This window comes from Amphibalanus amphitrite, unplaced genomic scaffold, assembly GCF_019059575.1.
Source record: "Amphibalanus amphitrite isolate SeventyFive unplaced genomic scaffold, NRLGWU_Aamphi_draft 000671F_arrow, whole genome shotgun sequence".
NCBI classification, from domain to species: domain Eukaryota; kingdom Metazoa; phylum Arthropoda; class Thecostraca; order Balanomorpha; family Balanidae; genus Amphibalanus; species Amphibalanus amphitrite.
The window spans coordinates 370,559-391,759 of record NW_024882165.1 but is presented as its reverse complement, the minus strand read 5'-3'; the positions used below and the strand labels follow the sequence as shown (position 1 = coordinate 391,759).

Here is a 21,201-nt window from a genome sequence, read left to right as displayed (position 1 = left end):
TCTCTCTCTCTCTCTCCTCTCTCTCTCTCTCTCTCTCTCTCTCTCTCTCTCTCTCCTCTCTCTCTCTCTCTCTCTCTCTCTATCGCCCGGTGGGCCGACCAACTTCTATATTGCCGTCGTAGCTGTTGCACTGCTGCCGGCCGGAGCTCGGCAAAAATCCTCCGTCGCCAGCACGTGCGTCGCTGATGACGATTTAAGCCATATAATCGCAGTGTGTTTGTCACGACGGATTAAGGCTGACGCCTGTAGAATAATGACGCTATTACCAGACGGTAGACGCGTGAGAATAGATGACCAGCCGAGTGAAAGTATAGCGAGTGTGCCAATCTGAGCGATGGTAATGGCGCCGCCGCCAATGGCGATGGCGCTGCTATTGATGCCGACGGCGTCTGAGGCGACTGTGGTTTGCGATGCCGGTGGCTGTATAGAGTATGGCGGCGTCGGCGGCGTCTGCGGCGGCGGCTGACCGAGATATATCCCTAGGGAGCGGCACCTGGTCGATCCGCGAGGGCTGACCAGACTCGACCTCAGATGGACAGACGTGAGAAAGGTCACTGCGACACAGCTGAGACGCCCCGGCCTACCAAGTGGGACTGTGACTGAGAAACGAGACATGAAAGGTGTCGACGCATGAAGACCGGATGGGGCAGCCCTGGGAAATTTTTGATGAGTCGACGTGATAGGCCCATTCTTGGTTTGGATGTGTGTAGATGTAATGGTAGCGAGTTGTATTCTCTGCACTCGACTAATAGAGCTTTTAAATGAGCTGATCATCATTTGGGCTGTTCGACATATCAGCTACCACATTGGCCATCCCTTACACACGAGTAGCCTTCACTCGCATACGGCTCCTCTATTCACAATGCGCCACCTCTCCCCCCATGAACCTTTCCACCTCACCTCATCTCAACTCATTTATTTTCAACAAAAAATGCAAAATAAGTTCAAAAGTGAAACAAGTGGGAATCATTCACACCGTACCAAGACCTACTTATTCCTCAACGTTTGCCCCTCCACCCACGGGACAGCTGTTCCACGTCCCTTCTCGGTCGTCCCCTCCCCCGCGGGTGGCCGCCCATCATGTCACGTCTCGCGCCGCATCCCGGCACGTCATTGGTACTGGGAGTGACCAGACCTGTCGACAGACACGCTATCCATTATTCATGGCTCGACGCCGAGGCAGAGTAGCGGCGCTGCTCCTTATATGCAGATGTCCATTGCCAGTGTATGAGCGGTAATGTGGGCGCCGTATATTGAATGGTAAATGAAATATTCGGGCGGTGGTGGGTGGTGCTGTAAGTAAGTTACAGCGATGTTACTACTTGTCGTTCGGCTGTCTGTCAGAAATGCCTAGTGGGCGATAAGTTGTAAGCGGAAGTCTGGTTGACGAGTTAGATCTTCATGTCATAATCATCCGGACCCGGCTCGTATTGTTTATGAGAAGAGCTTTTTTTGTCTTCGTGCGATCTAAGCTGATCTTCATCGTTGTCGCCACGAATCCTGGGCCCACAATCTTAGCAAATGCCGTGAATGCGCTTTCACGGCATTCGGTAACATTCATCGCTATTCTACCTTCATTTATTCATTCATTCATTCATTCATTCATTCATTCATTCATTCATTCATTCATTCATTCATTCATTCATTCAATCATTCATTCATTCATTCAATCATGCATACATTCATTCATTCATTCATTCATTCATTCATTCATTCATTCAGGCAACATTCATAATCATTGACGCGATAAAACACATTCGGCGAGATAAGCTGGACGTAAATAAAAAGAATACGTTTCATAATATTGCCGGTAACTCCGGCCAGTGCTGTCAAATCCTTTTCACTGCATTGGTAAGATTGGGCCCTGGATTACGCCATTTCCCTTGCTAGACACTTTATTTAGCGGTGTCGGCAGCATCCTTGGCATTTTATACGTAATGTAGAACTGTAAGAAAGTGTCTAAATGGTCCTAGTTTACATTCAGCACCTGCTGCGTCGCTATACGCCATCGAACTGCGCTAGTTTCGACCAATTGACAGAATTTAATGGAGAAAGTTTGACTCCCTCAGAAGTTTGATCACAGGGCTGGCCAGGAAATGAAATCATTTCGCGTTGGACTACTGTAGAAAACACGCGTCACGACCAGCGATAAATACCAAGGACGGAAGTGATTGACTCCCACGTTTGTCCGCCTGAATGGTCGAGATATTGCTGTGTGCTACTTGATTGACAGTCGCTCGTCCTCAGTTTTTGTCCTTTCACAGTGCTGATAGATATATTATTGGATAGCAGTGACATATACCCCAGTGCTTTTGTGCGTTGAACGGCAATATTGCATGGAGACCATGCCATATTACCGCCGTATCGCAAAGGGATTCTGTGATGCGTTATCTTTTCCTTGTAGGGCTTGAGACATTCATGTCAGATGAAAGAACTTACAAAGGAAGTGTTTCAATGCTTTTGGACAAGTCTTATTGCATTTGTTCTCTTGTTCCGGAGATCAGGATAATGTGATGTTTGTAGATGCATAAAACAGTTGATTATATATTTCCTAACGTTATTTAAGTAACTGCGCCTTTATGGCAAAGAGACGTGCTAAAAGTTTTGTGCATAGAAATACTAGTATTATAGCTGCTTACCTATTTGTCATGGTCCTAATCACTCCGACTTGCAAATAGATTGCCTTGATAATGCTAGATCCTCACAAAAACTCTCTTCCAAAGATTATTTTGTGACCACGCTGGACTCTCCCTTGACCTTGTCAAGGGTGTCTCACTGTTCAGTGGTATTGACTTGACACGACTTAAAGGGACTATCCCACCTTTAACATAGGGTTTGAGTTGAGATAGCCAAGTTTGCGGCGAGGTTCAGAAACCACTATCTATCTAGGTTGCAACCCCCGCGGCCTCTTGGTGTTGAAGAAATTCGTTCCCTTCATTTGAAAATGGGCCTTGTACAAGGCCCTATCTTCAACATGGAGCGACCGTTAGTGTGACGTCACCTCGTTTAGTCATTCTGATTTAAATGGGTTTGTTCGTTGAAAAATCGCTTAAAACTTGGTCTGAACTTTGTTGTGGTGCCTACAGAGTAAAAAGAATCAGCTTTATGACAGTAATGTGGCCTGGGGAAGGAGGTAATTTTGGGCTGTGACGTCACATATTTGAAAGTTTGTGTTTGGAATATGGGAAGCCTAAGATGTTTAATGAAAAATAAATGCCAGAACCGTGTTCCTGGTCATCCAATCTATAAAGTCGGGCACAATTTAACTGGTTTTAACAACATTTTAGAAGGTGGGATAGTCCCTTTAACTTGAAATTGACTCTCTTGACAGATGAAAGATCTCCACCACGATCATCTGGTGCGGTTCATCGGTATGAGCATCGAGTCGCCGCACCAGGCCATCTTTACCGAGTACTGCCCCAAAGGCAGTCTGCAAGACATCCTGGAGAACGAGCAGATCAAGCTGGACTGGATGTTCCGCTACAGTTTGATGCATGACATTGTCAAGGTCAGTGCAGGGTCACGACGGGCATTGTGGATGTTTCCACCCCTCACCTACCACACAAGTGTACTCACCAATATACTATTCGCTTGTATGATGAACTCCGTAACTTCTTCGGGCTTACATATGCATTTGGTTTGGTTTTTAGCATGAATTGTAATAATGGTGACGCTGATTCTGGCAACATTCGTGGATGAAATGTATGAATGATTTACGTAAACATAGACACTAGGACACCCAAATGCGTACGAGATTTGAAACTGCAGGCAAAGTACCTTATCAATATCCCAACTCCCCTGTTCTGTCCTAACTTAAACAGTCAACCTTTTTTATTGACTATATTCGGGTCTATTTTTAGAGGCGTTTTGTTTTGCACGACTTTTCAAGATGCTAAAAGACATCTTACACGGCAAAGTTCAAACCACAGACATTCGAGGCATCTGTTTGTGTGCGGTTCGTTTCACGGGGCTTACCTATACTGTGAGGAGAATGGACTGCCGACAGTCCGATTTAGGATTGAGCAGAACAAGCTGGGATGATGTTTACGGCTTCCCTCCGGTATCAGGTGGCGTCGGAGTCTGACGCGCGGACATTTATTTCCATATTCATACCACGTACGGTGAATGAATTCTGAATGTGATATAGAAAGAAGCGCGTTGGAGAATGCTGCATGGAAAGATAAACCAGGACGATGACATGCATGACTCAACTAACGAATGCCTGCAAACTTACTGTAAGGTAAGTTTGCAGGCATTCGTTAGTTATAATTTACTAATTACTGTTAGGTAAATCTAACAATTTTCCACGAACTGTAAAAATGCGAGCTGTTGCCGGCGGACCATCCAATTACATAAATGCAGCCTAAAGCAGTGCAAAATTGACACCCCTGAGTCACTTTCGTTCAAAGAAGTCGGCACAGTTGGTGACCGAGCCATTTCGTCAGTGTAACCTTTGTAAGACTGTCCCGAGGGGAACAGAGACTCGAGTCCGTCTGAGGGCCCTGGGACGTGTCAGTGTTATCAAAGCGCCCGCTGCGGTAAACACAGTGCAGGGGTGATGCTTGAGTTGAGCTGTTTTTGGTGGTGCTAAAAAAGACAACAGGAAATACTTAACCTGAGCTTTAGATCGCTTAGTAGTAACAATATCGCCTGACGACCAGGATACAGGCGCGCTCAATGAGATTTATATCTTCATTTTTGTAATGGACCTCTGCTGAAAGGAACGGCCAAGTCAACGAACCCAGTACGTTCACAGGGCTGGATTTTCTAGGAATCTTACTCTTCTACGTATGAAAAAGATATCCTGTCCTGCTTTCCGATCAGTGTTTATATTGGCCATGTGTCATCGAACTCCTTAGTATCATTCAGTAAGACGCTCGATACTCCATAGTCCACACTAAGATTGAGCCCATCATTGACAGCACCCTTACCCAGTGTGGCGAAAATAGTCAAAACTTTGGTTTTCAATGTCCGGAAACAGACCCTTTGTCTATAAGCATGTGCGCAAACTTTGCCTATTATAGCCATACTAAAGGCGAAGGCTCAAGTCAATGTAGGCGGAGAGGCTTATTGAAACCGTTGGGCACCGCGAGTCCTTCTGTTATTATTTTCACGCTCTAAAAAAAATGATTCCTTCCAAATAGTGAGAAGAGTAGAGCGGATAAATTTCATAGTTGGCGTTTTTTCTTAAAACCCCTCGGCCCTCCCCCAAAACAAATTCTGACTGCTCGCCACTTGAGTTATGTCTCATTCTAAGCAGCATTTAGCACAGCACTCGTGTAACACCAATTCGCACAGGAACTTAACCTATCTCCCCGACGCCCTCTGATTGTGTTCGATCCGGTCGTGTTTCAGGGCATGGCGTACCTGCACAGCAGTGAGATCCGGGTCCACTCCAAACTCAAATCGTCCAACTGCGTGGTCGACAGTCGATTCGTGCTGAAAATAACCGACTTTGGTCTGCATCAGCTCGACACGGACGACGAAAACCAAAACCTCGACTCGTATGTGTATTGGAAACGTAAGTGAGAGATTCTCCAGCGGCTCGTACTGCGCACTTCATAGGAGATCTTTTGGTCTTGAACAATCGTTGGTCCCATTAAAAAAAGTCATTGATTGGTAAGTCACATTTTGCTCAAATATGCTCAGCACCAAAAACCTTTTCGTTTGGCCTTTTCGATCTTTTAAGATCAATCAAGACTCGTGGAATGTAAGTGGACGTTGGAAACCTGGGATAGAATCTGGAGTCGACGTCTGACTGACGTCGCACACAAAGAATCAGTCCATCCCATTAGGACGGGAGTGAGCCAGTGTGACAGGTTACTTGGACCAGCCTCTCAAACGGTCACTATGGATGGATGCGTTCCTTTTGGGGCTTCCCTCTACTGGCTGTCTGAGTTTGGCGGACGTCAGCCCGGAGCATAAAGATGTTGCCAAATTCGAGAGCATTTTTAAAGATGTGTTGCTGTGGATGAGGAAAATAGTTGACATAGAACCAGAAAGTCAATGATATCCAAGATCTTTGTTTGATTATGCGGAAGCTGCATTAGAGTCAAACTAGCGTTCATTGCCCGCCTCTTGCGAGCCATTCTTCTTCGTTAAAGGCACCTGTTACATCGTGCTGCCTGGCTTATGCTCCTTCCACAATGTACGTCTTCATTTGTTTTTTTTTGTTTTTTGTTGGGTTAGGCCCTTTCGGTCGACAAGACCATTGCAGAGCCGGAAGGATGATAGGAATTAGGGGGAGACATTGGTCTGGGCAGGCACCCTAGTGAGTCGCCGGGGCTGAGCCCGTCCAGAGGACAGGCCACCCAGCCCCAAGGCACTCACTGCACCCGGCTACGGGGTGCGCTCCCTCAGGAGTAGCGGTGCCGCTCCAAGGGAGCAGCCCGCATGAGATAAAGTTGCCTGTCCAGCCCGGAGGGGGGTTTCGGCTTGGAGGAGAAGGATTTCAGTATCCTGAGGATAGAAGCACGGATAGGTGGCGTCTTCATTTATTAGCTTGGATCCCGAGCTAAGGCTACTGGTATAGTGGTGTTGGTCAGTCCTTGATGCAGACGATTGTGCTGCCATCTGTGGCGCTGAACAAACACCGTATCTTGTGCCATTGGCTGAGGTGGCGGCCAAAGCTCGCTCTGAGGGCGGAGGACGGCACTAGGTAGACCTCCCTAGGTGGCGCGCAGCACTGACTAAAGCCCAGAGGCTGGCACAGCTCGCTCTGAGGGCTGAGGGCGGCACTTTTGGTAGACCTCCCTAGGTGGCGCACACTGTGGTGGTGTGCATCCCCAGTCTGTACCTGGGGTTTGCATCTCTACGACCGTGTGTGCCCTCGGGGCACGGTCCGGCGGCGGCTCCCGGCCGGACCGTGCGGGGCCGCGTCAGTCTCTACTGGGTCCGCGCCACGCTCGCTCGCTGTGATCAATACACCTGCACCGGTTCAGAGGCGTCTTCACATGGCGCAGCCTGCAGGGTCGTGAACGTGCGATTACCAGTGCAAGTGTGACAGGGTGACGTGCATAATTACTGTGCATTTTCGACCCAGCAATGGGGGACTCTGACGCCGACAGCGTAGCGGATGCGTCTCGGGAGCCGGATGCGTCTCGGGAGCCGGCCGCTTCCGTCGCGGTTCGGGCTGCCGCGCCGCGGCAGCGGGCCGGCCGCGGTCGTGCGTCCCGCAGCGCGCCGGCCCCGTGGGCGGGCCGAGTACGAGCACCGGACAGCCTGGACCTCTCCACGGACCGGGGTGAGTCTTTCCTGGTGTGGAGAGAAAGCTGGGAGGACTACGTGCTCCTGACCGGCTTGATAGACGCTGAACCTGACATTCAGCTGGCTGCCCTGAAAAATGTCATGACCCCGGAGAGTCGCCGCGTCCTGAGGAACCTGGAGCTGACCGAGGTCCAGCGTGCCGATCCCGAGGTTGTACTGGACGCGCTGGAGCGTTTCGCAGTGGGCCAAGTAAACGAGGTTATCGAAAGGAAGAGGTTTAACGAAAGGTTTCAGGCTGAAGGGGAGGTCTTTGATGATTTTCTAACCTCCCTGCGTGAATTGTCTCGTGCTTGCAAATTTTGTGACGCGTGTAATGATTCGCTAATCAGGGATAGGATTGTAATGGGTCTGAGATCAGCGGAGACCGTCAAACGTCTCTGCGCCGTCCAAAACCTCTCGCTGTCGCATGCCATCGCTGTTTGCAGGGCTGACGAGGCGGCCGCCAGAGACGCCGTGGAGCTGCGGGCAGGCGGACTCGCCCGGGCCGCCGCCCACCAAGTGGACGCCGCCGAGCGCCACCGAGCGCCGCCGAGCGCTGGACCGAGGCGGCGCGACGGCGGCTGGTGCGCTGCGTGCGGCCGGCGACGTCACCGGATGGGAGACGCGTGTCCGGCCCGGGGTCAGCGCTGTCGCAGCTGCCGTCAGCTGGACCACTTCGCGGCAGTTTGCCCCGACGCATCCGGCGACTACGATGACCGCCGACCGGCCACGTCGTACCAGCGCCGCCGGCTGACCCCGTCTCGGCCGCGGAGCTCGCCACCTGGGCGGAGATACAGGCCCGACCCGTACCGCTCGTCGTCGAGATCGCCGTCCCCGTCGCTGGACACGCGGCGATCGCAACGGCGCCAGCCGTGGCGCGGCACCCGGGTCCGCTTCCAGTCGTCGGAGGGCAGCAGTGACCGGAGCCCGGACGGTGCGGCGCGGCGACCGGCCGCGTCGGCCATCATCGCGGTCGCTTCGGTGCAGAGCGCCCCCCGCGTGCGCCTGGATGTCACGGCGCAGCGCCGCGCCTCGGTACTCGCGCTGCCTGACACCGGGGCTGACATCTGCGTCGGAGGACTCGACTTCCTGAAGGAGATGGACGAGTACCCGGAGAACCTGCTCCCCCCGGAGCAGCATCCTCGGACAGCCAACGGCGAGACGGTCAAATCGCTGGGAGTCCTGCCGGTCTCGCTGAATCTCGGCCGCGTCTCGGTGCAGGAGTCGGTGCACATCCTGGAGGGCGTCAGCGGCCTGCTGCTCTCCTGGAAGGCCGTGAAGGGACTTCACATCATTCCAGCCGGCTATCCGCAGCAGATAACCGCCGATCTACCGGAACCCGCCTCTGGCTCTCGCACCAGGGACGCACCAGACCGCCCTCGGCCGGGGCCAGCGCGGCATCGGCACCGGTCTCGCGCCGCGCTGCCCGACGGTGGCACGTCATCGGACTGCGTGGCGGCGGTGTCGCGCGACGGCGCTGCTGGAGAGGCGACCGCGGCGACACCTGTCGAGCGGCCTGACAGCAGCCTTCCGACCGGTGCACCTGCATCTGAAGACGGGTCAGCAGAGCCGCCTGTGGACCAGGGAGGCTCCTTCCCGGACATCACGTCCGAGTTCCCCACCGTGTTCGACGGCCACATCAGAGTCATGCCGGGGGAGCAGTTCAAGATTCACCTCAGGGAGGAAGCCGTGCCGTTCCGCGTGTCGAGCCCACGACGAGTGCCCCTCTCACTCCGGACGCCGCTGAAGGACGAGTTGCAAAAGCTGGTGTCCGAGGGCATCATCGTGCCCGTCACGGAGCCGACTGAGTGGTGTGCACCGATCGTCGTTGAACCGAAGAAGGAGGGAGGAATCAGGCTGTGCGTGGACCTGTCTCGCCTGAACAAGTTCGTCCGCACCGAGCAGTACCAGGCACCCACCCCGCTGGAGGAAGTTGCCTCTATAGCGAGCTCGGAGGCGAAGTGGTTCACCGTTTTCGACGCGGCAAAGGGCTACCACCAGTGCCCTCTTCATCAGGACAGCGTGCTGAAGACGACGTTCATCACGCCGTTCGGCCGGTACGCGTTTTTACGCGCGCCGTACGGGGTCAGCTCGATATCTGACCACTACAACAGGCGCATGGACGAGGCGTTCTCCGGCCTCACCGGCTACAAGAAGATCGTGGATGACGTCGTGGTCTACAGTCGGACCAGGGAGGACCACATCCGTGACGTCCGTCGCTTCATGGAGCGCTGCGAGGAGAGAGGTATCTCCCTGAACCGGCGGAAGCTGCAGCTGGCCCAGCAGAAGGTGAAATTCGCCGGCTTCATCATATCGGCGGACGGCTACGAGCCCGACCCTCAGCTGACGTCGGCCATCTCGTCGTTCCCGACACCGAAGAACATCTCTGAGCTCCGAAGTTTCTTCGGCCTCGCCAACCAGGTCGCCCCATTCGTCGACGAGCTCTCGGAGCTCCTCCTGCCTCTCAGGCCGCTGCTCAGCACCCGGAACGAGTTCGCCTGGGACGAACAGCAAGAACAGGCGTTCATATCAGCCAAGAAAGCGCTGACATCAGTTCCGAACCTGGCCTACTTCGACCCCAGACGACCAACCTCGCTCTCGACCGACGCCAGCCGCCTCAAGGGATTCGGCTTCCTCCTACGGCAGCAGCAGGAGGACGGCAGCTGGCGGGTTATCCAGGCGGGATCGCGATTCCTGTCTTCAGCGGAGTCCCGATACGCCACCATCGAGTTGGAAGCCACTGCCGTGGTATGGGCCATGAAGAAATGTCACATCTTTCTCTCCGGACCGACGAGCTTCACGATATTCGTCGACCACAAGCCGCTCGTCCCCATCATCAACGGCAAGACTCTCGACGAGATCGAGAACCCGAGACTACAAAGACTGAAGTTGAAGATGGCATACTACGGACCATTCGTAGCCAGCTGGGTGCCAGGATCCCAGCACAAGGCGGCAGACGCTCTCTCCAGGAGCCCCACCCAACCAGCAGCTGCTGATGACGAATGTGGGGAAGACGACGACGCACCTGCCCTCCAGAGCGTCTTGGTAGCTGAGCTTCGAGCGTGCGACACCGACATCATGCTGGACCGGGTGGAGTGTGCGACGTCAGAGGACCCCGAGCTCCAGATGCTTCGAGACATCATCTCCACCGGCTTTCCGGCATCCAGAGCGGAGCTTGCGGAACCCCTCCGGAAGTACTGGCCGGTGCACGACCGACTGTCGGTGGAGGGCGGCATCATCTTATGCGGCATGCGCATCCTGGTGCCGCTATCCCTCCGTAGATCGACCTTAGCGTCTCTCCATGCGAGTCACCTCGGGAAGGAGAAGACCAAGGAGCGAGCTCGGCGGGTGGTCTACTGGCCGGGAATGGACGCCGCCATCGACGATGTCACCAGAGGATGCAGTAGGTGTCAGCAAGAGCTGCCATCCCAGCCGAGGGAGACCATGCTGCATCATGAGCCTGCCGCCAGGCCGTTCCAGGTCCTGGACATGGACTTCGCAGACCACGCAGGTGGCAAATACCTCGTCGTCGTTGACGGCTACTCTGGGTGGAAGTTCATCGAATGTACGGGCACCCGGTCTGACACCAAAAACGTAATCAAAGTAATGCTTAAGATTTTCAGTGAGGTCGGTGTGCCAGAACTTGTCAGAACCGACGGGGCCCTCTGCTTCACGTCTCTTCAGTTCAGCACGTTCTTGAGCAACTGGGGCGTTCTGCATCGCACATCATCCCCACACTACCCCCGATCTAACGGCCTGGCCGAGTCTGCTGTTAAATCTGCAAAAAAACTTCTCAGGCGATGCTGGGACGACGGCAGAGGACGGCTCAACGAAGAGGAGTGGACGCGGGGCCTGCTTCAGCAGCGGAACACGCCGGGCGTCAGCGGGAAGTCGCCCGCCGAGATCGTCTACGGCCGGCCACTGAGGGACGACCTGCCCACGCACCCGTCGCACTTCAAACCATCGGCGCGCTCGCAGCGGGCGAGTGGAGGCGGAGCCCAGCAGCGGAGGGGGACGCCACCGCACCAGACTGTGGACTGCGACGATCGCCGCGAGTCACGCCGCTGCGCCGCCAAACGGTGGTACGACCAGCATGCCCACGACCTGCCCGAGTTCCCCGTCGGGACTCGCGTCCGTGTGCAGGACGTCAGGACAAAACGATGGGACAGGTGCGGCGTGGTGACGTCGGTCGGCCCCCACCGACGCTACAGTGTACGCTTCGACGATGGAGGGGAGGTGGATCGGAACAGGTGCCACCTGCGCAGGCGGCACGCTCTGTGCCCGGTGCCCGGAGTGGAGCCTCCAGGGAGAGCCGGCCCGCGTGTCGTCACACAACCGGACACTGGTCGGATGAGTCGTGACCATGCATCTGCGAGCGAATCGCGCGCCTCCACACGGCCGGATCGCGCGCCGCGCACTGAGCCGCCGACTGTCCGCCGATCCACCCGTGTGCGGAAGCCGGTGCGTCGGCTCATAGAGGAGATGTGATGGTGTACTACGTTTCTTGTTATTTTCGCTACTGTGTTATGATTCCGTTCTTTTCGTTATACCTCGAGCGCGCTGGGGGCTTAAGGGGGGAGATGTGGTGGTGTGCATCCCCAGTCTGTACCTGGGGTTTGCATCTCTACGACCGTGTGTGCCCTCGGGGCACGGTCCGGCGGCGGCTCCCGGCCGGACCGTGCGGGGCCGCGTCAGTCTCTACTGGGTCCGCGCCACGCTCGCTCGCTGTGATCAATACACCTGCACCGGTTCAGAGGCGTCTTCACACACACCATTCACCAACACCCAGGTGATGAATTAGGAATGTTCCTGCTCCGACCACTGACTGTGACTGGTTAGTGGCATATTCACAATAAAATGTTAGAAGTAGGAAAGGATAAAATGTAAAATAGTGCCTACAGAGGCTTGTCGCGATCCTGTTCATATGTGTCTATATGCAGACCTGACGGCTCCGAGGGACGGCGATCTGTCTGTGTGCGTCCTGCTGCGTGTTCACCCCGAAAAATAATCAATGGTGGTGACGTTAGCGCCCCCGCAGATCACTGCAAATACAGCTCCCAGCAGCAGCTGCTGCTGCTTCGTTGTCTAACACACTACAAAGGCACCATTAGTAGCATATACCATCTCTGACATTTTTTTGTGTGCCAGTTAATTGCCATTTTTGTGCATAGACCCGGGAACAGGGGGGGGGGGCAGCGGGGGCGCTTGCCCCCCCCCCCCCAACTTGGGAGCCGAGGGGGCGGCGCCCCCTCAACATTGAGGCAGCGAGAAAAGATCTTTGCCTCCTTTTTCCGGACTTCTTTCCTTCTTGTTTTCTTTACACATCTAAACATCAACACACGGCATTTTCCTTGCCATCTGTATGGTTTCTGCTGATACAGTATCGATTTGACAACATCTGCTATTGTCATCCCGCTTTGATTTGGACCTGATTTTGGTCATAAGTTTGGCAGGCCATATTTTATACTGGACCATTTTGAGTCAACTTTGAGAAATACATAACGCACAACGGTGGTAAAATCGTTGCTATAGGTAGGTATAACACAGTTAACCCTCTCCGGGTGTGAGGGAGGGGTGTGGGGCAATGAGTGCACTGACGTGGCGCCCTCGGAGGGCGTGTATGGGATGAAAGCTCAGCGACACAAAGGGCTTATGTGGTGCCTTCGGTTATCGGTAGCACCCTCAGAGTCACCGGCGTAGGGCCCTCAGAGCCGCCGGTAAGGGGCCTTTGAGGCACCGGTGTGGGGCCGTCATGCATGTGCCGGTGTGGGCGCTCAGAGGTGCCAGTGTGATTCTCTCAGAGGCGCCGATGAGGGTCCTTACAGGCGTAGCTGTGGGCCCTCATAGACGCTGGTGTAGCCGTTACAGACGGGTGAGGGGCCTTTAGAGCTGCTAACGCGAACTCTCTACAAGCCGGCAGGGGGTCTCAGTGACCGGCAGGTCCTTAGGCCGGCAGAAAAAGTCCTGTGGGGTCCTTAGAGACCGGCATGGTACTGTCAGACGCCGATGGGGCCCTCAGAGTTACCGGTGTGGGGCCCTCAAAAGTCACCAGTGGGTGGCCTTTAGATGCGCAGGTGTTGGTTGGGTCGTCAGAGCCGCCGATATAATAGGGCTTTAATAGGCACTGGTGTGGGCACTCAGAGTTGGGGGTGTGAAACCCTCAGAGGCACCGGTGTGGGCCCTCATAGGCGCCGATGAGGGCCCCACATTTGCCGTTATGGGGCCCTCAGAAAAATAAGTGTGGGACCATCACAGGCGGAAAATGCTCCTAGAACTGGCCCCTCATAGGCCGGTAAGAACTCTCAGAGGCCAATAACGGGCCTTTGGAGACCACCGAGGCGCCCTTAAAAGCCGCAAGAGGCCCCCAGGAGCCGGCGTGGGGACCTTATGGAGATCTTAGTGTGGCTATTTAGGACCCATGAGGTGCTCTAACGAGCCCCATGGGGCCCTTCTGAGTAGAAATATGGTCCTCGTTAACCCTCAGCGGCCAAATGGCGCCGCAGGGCCTCTCGGACCCGAGGGTCCCTTTGAACCCAACGGGGGTGGGGGGGGGGGGGTACGTGTCCCCTTAGACCCCTAGCTACGCCACTGTTTCATATGTATCATGTCAGGTATTTTAGGCTCCCCCCCCCCCCCAACTTGAAAATCGTTCCCGGGCCCCTGTTTTTGTGCATTTGCAATGTCGTAGGCTGATGTAGTCGACTTCACTTCAGTCGGTACTTGCGCTCTCATAAAAATAGCATGCCCTTTCAGTCCCGAATCACCTACTCACACCCAAACCGATCTGCAACGATTGCCAGCCCTGTCCGTAACCTATCCCTAGATGGCAGTGTGATGCGGTGCTAGATGCCGCCGTCAGTCGCCGTCACCGGCCGTTCTGCTCCGACAGGACGATTATGGACGGCTCCTGAGCTCCTGCGAACCGCGCAGCCCATGGGCCACATCCGCGGCACGCAGAAGGGAGACGTCTACTCATTCGCCATCATCGTTCAGGAGATCATCATGCGCATGGGACCGTTCTTTGTGCACAACGAGATATCGCCAAAAGGTGAGCTCCGGTGATCGGTGTATGAGACTTGTGTAATGTTGAGGTAGGTGTTGACAGCATGTCTGATAATTTACGACAGGCATAAGAACACACAAGTGTCGCTATACGATCTTGTACACGATCCGTGCACGCAACAGCAAATTCAGATCGATTAACTGGTGACACCGCTGAACTGTTCTTCGAAACCTTTGGAGAGTGGCCTGCTTTTTAACGGCTTCAGTCAAGTCGAGTTAAATCGGAGGAGGAACACATTCGACATATTATTGTAAAGTCTTCTATCGTAGGCGATTTACGTTTGGTGAAAACAGCAATGCCCAATGCACTTTGCTTAGGCGTAAAATACATTGCTACGAACTATAGTACATGGCTGAAACCATACTGGCATGCGCTTCAGGCTTTAATGCCGGACTTTTTTGTCTTATCCGAACTTTGCAAAGAGACGGTGGCTTCTCATCTGTGAATTCATCTATGTGCTTTCGTGGTTTGGGAAGGCTAGCTTGGTCACAGGGCTGTATGTTTTGCCTTCGCATTTTGGATGACCGAAGACTTTAATATAAATAATTATGATTTTATGGTCCCCGAAGGTTTATCGCCAATGCATGAGGCCGTTTTCTTTGCAAGATCATCAGGACTGCATTTTGGACACGTTGGGCGTTGTGACTTTACGTTGTTCTGTGTTACTCTTCTCGTGAATTTGGTTATATACAAGAAATACACAAAAAAGCACTCACAATTTTTAATCCAAAATGTTTTTTGTTCTTTTGGCTTCATCATGACTTCTCAACACCAAATTCCTTAACCCGCGCCCCACTTGGGTCTGCGTATAACACGCCCTACTGGGGAGATGGGAGGCTATTCAGAGCCCCCTCCTAACTCCGAAACTACTGGGCCCATTTTCAAAATTCAAACGATGGTTGATAGCCCCGGAAAACTGTCGAGCGAAACCTAATTTTATTGACCTCGAGGTCACCGATGATGTCACAGGTCAGGTCAAAGCATACAGTATCGATGTTTGGCTTGTTCATATCTTGGGCTCTGGCCGCCGGCTTACAAGTCAGATAAGGCTCATTTTCGGTTTACGCACTTGTGAATAGTTAGATGCTTTAGATACCCTGAGGGTACCACACTTGTACTTTGATTCTCAGGTCAGGGTCAGGTCATCACAGGTCACGGAAATCTTTTATCATGAATCGGTCACGTGACACATGTTTTATGGTCTCTTTAGGCTATATATTTCGAATTCGGTGTCGTTTATGTCATTCGAGGTCATTTTGAGTTGAATTTAGCTGAAGTCAGGCCACTTTCAGGTAAAAAAGAGCAAATTTCAAACTTGATTTTTTTCAACAACAAATGTGATTATCGGATGCACTTTGAGCTCAGTAACACGCGGTGTTATTTACATTGGTGTACGATGTCAAATACGTACTGAAAAATTGATTTGAAAAATTTATAATTGTGAAATTTTTGCTATAATGCGTATAACTTGGGCCATTTTTGAAGATATCTGGCTAAAACTTGCTAGAGTAAGTCATAAGCATGTGTTCTGGCACACATATTCCGTTTTTTTTTTCTTCGAAAAGTCAACTTTTTAAGAAAAAATATCAAAATATAAATTTTGAACTTTAATATCTATATTTTTCAAAATTTTCTAAATGTTGAAAATCCGAGATAACAGTTTGATAGCGCAGTCTATTGTGAGTCCTCTCATGCAAGGAAATTGGATCTAGCTAAAAAACTGAGCTCTTGAGAGCAATTGCCGTTGTTTTGTTCAATGTTTTGCGTTGAAATCGGCCGAACATGACGTCACTCTGACGTCATTTCCGGCCGACCTATGGTAGCTACGAAGTTTATATTTTAAATTAATGCAGTCGAAGGTGCTGAAAGTTTTGCGTCGTGTATAGCGGTTTATTAATTATTGCAGAAAAACGAGAGGGGAGCTATGAATAGCCCCCTCCCCCTCCCCCCAGCGGGGCCCGGGTTAAAAGTAGAAGCAAGTAACCGTTAAACGTTACAGGGCCAGGACTAAAAACCATAGACAATTTGGATCCGTCCACATCATAGATGTAAAGGTCGTGATGTGGGTGCACCACGGGTAAATGGAAATATCTCTTTGTAGCGCTCCTTAACCCGGCACCGCCTGGGCTATTTCCGTACCCACGACAGCCTGGGGGGGGGGGTCGGATCCGACCCCCCCCCCCTGTTATCTCGAGAACCAATGGTCGCATCGAGCCCCGCGAGGCGGCGTTCGAAAGGTCTCTACGAGACCTTCCCAAAGCACTCTTAAGATTTTAAGATTGAGGTCAACTTTCGGGTCAAGGTCAGGTCAAAGGTCAAATTCAGGGGTTTTGCATGATTAGGCTTACGGACAGCGGAATCGATAGCTGCTGCTCGAAACTCACCAAAAATGACCTCAAAGGCCTAGTGAAGGTGTCATGTGCGTATAGGGGTCATACTAAGTACGGGTCAAGGTCAGGTCAGGTCACGAAAGGTCACGGTTTTCACTTTCTGCTACATAGGCGTGCGACACATGTTTTATGGCTTATTTTTCACGCCGAATCCGATGGTAATGGTTATATGTGACCCCAAGTCACTGTGCTGGTGATAAATGTGCATTGAAAGCATAAAAAATTGTTTATACCATACGAGGGCTGAGAAAAAAAGGTCAATTTTTCAACTTTTTATTTTTGACATAAAAATGCACTTTTCTAGGCGTGCTTTGTCCCAGGAATCTAGTGGTGCCATTTGTTTTCACATGCGATGTTCAGAAGTGCCTCTAATTCACGAAAATGCTTATGACGTCACCATGCCCTATGCATGTTGGAGCTATTTTTTACAATTTGGGGGTCAAAAATCAAGATAGAAAGTTGAAATTTGGGACATCTAATGTTCTAATAGAGCTCTATAACATATATTCCGGTTTTTTTGAAATTCTCCAAATTTTGGATTTTATTAGCTGTTTTCCAAAAAATGTAGTTTTTTGAATTTTAGGGGTGAAAAACGCATTTTAAGGAAAATCCGAGATAGCCATTTTAAAGAACTCGTTGAGGTGCGTCTATTCATGTCCTTAACTTGCAATTTGCTTCAAACCCTGATTTTTGGCGATTTTTTAAACATTTACCACTTTTTGACTAAAAACGCCGTGTAGTTACATCACTAAAATCGATATATCTAAAAAAAATTTGAAATTTTTTTCTTAAAAATTACACATAAGACGTCAAATTGATGGGGGAGAAGGTATGCCAAGTTTCAAGTTGATAGCGTAAGCGGTTCTTGAGTTATTCAAGAAAAACGGAGGGGGGGGTCGGATCCGACCCCCCCCCCCCCCAGGCGGTCGCGGGTTAAGCCCGATACAATTACACAAGAACAGGAAAAGATAAACAGTGCAAGGAACCTAAAATTATATTTAATTTAGAATAATAAGTATGGTCAGTAGTACATCTTTTGTATTCCTTTAAAACATCGTAAACATGCAATGGCTTACAATTGCCTTTTACTAGAAAGCAATTTATGTTAGATTCAGCTAAACTGTTTTTGTCACATTTGTCCACGTGATTCATTGTATTTAGTGGTCGTTTATCTTTCCGGACAGCGGTTGACGGTCAGTTAATCATCCTGCAACTGGCATGTGACAAAAGACGCGGAGCCGACCGCCGGTTGCGAGGCGCCCGGCTGGCTGTGGGCAGGGGAGGTCGCATCTTGGGACGGAAGGGGAGGGGTGGTCGGCGGGCTGCGTGCGACGTCGGTCGCGTCGGCTCCGACGCCCGCCGGCGGGCGGCTCCAGTCGCTCCGCGGTGGTCGCTGCCGACGGGCCGACTCCGGTGCGCGGCGGGTGCGGTGTCAGACGGGCGCGGCCGGCGCCCCGTTCCGCCAAACTGTCGGCCGAAATCGATCTCATTCTGAGCATCTACTCGGAGGCCGGCGGTATGCAGAGCGCCCGGCTGTCTCCTCCGGAGCGGCGCAGCGGGCGCGCTCTCGAGCCGCCGGCGCCGCCGCTGGTGCCGCGCGACCCGCTCAGTCGGCTCTCTCCGCCGTTCCTGGGCCACTCACCCACGTCGCTGACTGCTCCCGGGGGCGCCGGATGGCCGGCCGGTGGCGCCGCGGCCCTCTCACGTGCCGTGTCACCGGCGCGGTGCACACCCAGTCCGGTGGACATGGCGGCGAGGAGGGGCTCCTACTGCAACATTGACTGCACGTACTGCAAGTACCAGACTGCGGCCAGCCCGGCCTGCAGTCCGCTCCGCAGCCCCCGCTCCCCCTGCAGTGAGTCCGCGCCGCCAGAGCGATACCGACGGTATGCTGGATATATCGGACAGTTTTCTTGACGGTTCTTGACGGTTTACCCGTCATGGTCGCCATTCACTTCAGTTCAAGCTTTTCTTGCCTCGAGCTCGTGAAACTTTGTACTGCTCGCAGCTGCATTTCAAAGTACATTCTGCCAGCTCAATGTGTCAATGAAACGGATATTGCGAGAGCTACATTTTCACTTTTTGTCAAGCACTGATATAACGTTGGTAATAGTTTTATCATTGGCCAGCTGCATTTCAAACATTCTGCCAGCTCAATGTATCAATGAAACGGATATTGCGAGAGCTTCATTTTCACTTTTGTCAAGCACTGATATAACGTTGGTAATAGTTACGAGCGAGCGAGCGCAGCGAGCGAAGTGAGTCTTTTCAATATAACGGGAAAATCTCAGTATGAGCGGCCCGGCCCGGCCTGTAACGCTTTTGAGAGGCTTATATCTCAGCAACCGCTGGACCGATTGGCCTGCGGTCTTTTTTGTTGGGTAGCCCCATCCCTTCTACCCCGTAATTGACTACTTTTGATACATCTCAGTGACCGTCGTGGCACGTGCCACGTGAAAAGTCAGGGGTGTTCAAGCTGTTTTGCAAAAGTAGTGATATTGTGAGGCTCATATCTCAGCAGCCGCTTGGGCGATTGACTTGCGGTAATTTTTGTAGGGTAGCAGCATCCCTTCTACCCAAAATAGGATACTCTCGATGTATGTGGGTCACCCCCAGTGCACGTGCAAAATACAACAATAAGAGGTGTCAAATTTGTTCCCATTTCAGTAACTCGGTAATTACTGGGGCGATTTCGCTGACACTTGGCATACAGGTAGGCACCCACCAGGCATTGCATTCCCATGTGTTGCGGTTAGGGTGCTACTGCACGTGCGCACGTGCAGGGGGCGTTTCCAGATCTCGAGAACGGCTGGGCCGATTGCGCTCAAATTTGGTACACGGTTGGGGACCAGTTAGTAGGGTGCCGTGCAAGTCATTTTGGACCCCGTTTGCACGTGCGCACGTGCAGAATGCCGCTTCCAGATCTCAGGAACGGCTGGGCCGATTGCGTTCAAATTTGGCACACCGCTAGCGACCGGTTAGAAGGGTGCTTTGCACAAGCCCGTTGGAAGCACCCTCTCGCCCTTCCGCACGTGCAGGGCTCACTATCTCGCTCGCTCGTTCTTCGCCCAAAAGGCGTTTTACTGGTTTTATCATTGGCAAGATTTTGTTCAAATTTACCACAAGGCGAGGCCACCAACAAAACCTCGTCTCGGTCCGATTCCATGCTGTCCGCGAGTCATAGTGACTAGGTAGGCTGCGCCGCCGAGCACCGATGTAATGCGGCACAGCCTACCCAATGCTGAGCAGGCGGCTGCGCGTCGCTGCCCGGCCAGCCAAGACACCCACTTCCAGTCTCCTCAACTGTTCCCTGAACATCAAAAGGCGGTTGTTTTAGATAAATCAACACAAGGAAGAAATTACATCTTAGGTTTTTGTTTTTTGCGAGTATACATATATGCGAACTTAAAAAGAGCGATACCTTATCGTAAACGTACTACTTATAGACATGGTGTGTGCAAGTTCTATAATAATTTGTTTAATGAAATATTGAGTGCCATTGATATTGATGGCATTTAACGATAGCTGAAGTATTGCTGGAGTTCTTCAGGGCCTTATAATACATCATCTTGTTACTGCTTTATAACAGACATCCTAAAGCGAAATTGCCTACACTACATTTTATTTATAGGATAATTAAGATGGATATCATTTGTTCTCAACTACTCTTATTCACTTACTCTCGTTGTTGGTATGTAACTCTAAAATTCATAAAGATACGGGTAGTGTCTTTTTAATGACATCCAACAAAACTCAGAACCGAGTAGATCCGAGTTCTTTTGTTTCTACAGAGCCGATATCATTTTGGCAACATCTAAGTTTTAAAAACACATTCAAGTGTCGCACATATATCTCGCTAGTGTGAGAGAATGCACGTTGTAAAGCTGTTTCACGAGAAATATCGCACTGATTGTGTCTTAGCTGCGCTTCAATTCTGTAATTTACAGTGGCTGATATGCCCAAGTTCTGTGCTTATTTAGTGGACATTTTGTGAGCGTAATCCCCCGAATGGTTAATTAAACTTCCGGGCTTTACGTATATTTCCTACACGACCTTATCTGTGTTCCTTTTCATCAACATCTGTCATTCTGGAAAATAAGATCGTCAAGTTCTAAATCATCAGACACAGCTAAACTCTCCACGGTTCACACATTGCGAAGGCGTAACCCTGCCGTTCTCCCTGTGCCGCAGAGATCGTCGAGAACGTGCGGAACGGCCAGAAGCCGCCGTTCCGGCCGGCCATCGACGACGACATGGCCGACGAGGAGGTACTGCAGATGATGCGACGCTGCTGGTCGGAGGACCCCGTCGACCGTCCCGACTTCCACGCGCTCAAAGGCATCATCCGGCGACTGAACAAGTGAGGAAGACGTCAGGATTTGTGTTTGGCTGACTGATCATAATAGCTGTTTAACACTGTACTTTTAGTTGCTTATTAGCCTTAGCATTAATAGGCCTTAGGATTATCGTTAGTGTAGATATGCGAGTTGTATCATAATCTTT

The 21,201-nt window shown here is 51.9% G+C and overlaps 1 protein-coding gene across 3 annotated transcripts in view; it reads left to right on the top strand.

Moving 5' to 3' along the window:
* Positions 1 to 3,214: 3,214 nt before the first annotated feature.
* LOC122364349 (atrial natriuretic peptide receptor 2-like) overlaps positions 3,215 to 21,201 on the top strand; it is a 38,067-nt gene continuing 20,080 nt past the window's right edge. For 2 of the 3 annotated variants that reach the window (XR_006253541.1, XM_043334640.1), the window contains exons 1-4: positions 3,215 to 3,508; positions 5,356 to 5,521; positions 14,135 to 14,293; positions 20,890 to 21,058. Coding sequence is in view for 2 of the 3 variants with exons in the window: in XM_043334640.1 (XP_043190575.1) it covers positions 3,332 to 3,508; positions 5,356 to 5,521; positions 14,135 to 14,293; positions 20,890 to 21,058 (671 nt within the window). In the remaining variant the exon portion in view is untranslated. Of the gene's footprint in view, positions 3,509 to 5,355; positions 5,522 to 14,134; positions 14,294 to 18,078; positions 18,554 to 20,889; positions 21,059 to 21,201 lie in introns of those variants that run through there. The other variant, XM_043334641.1, reaches the window with a different exon arrangement.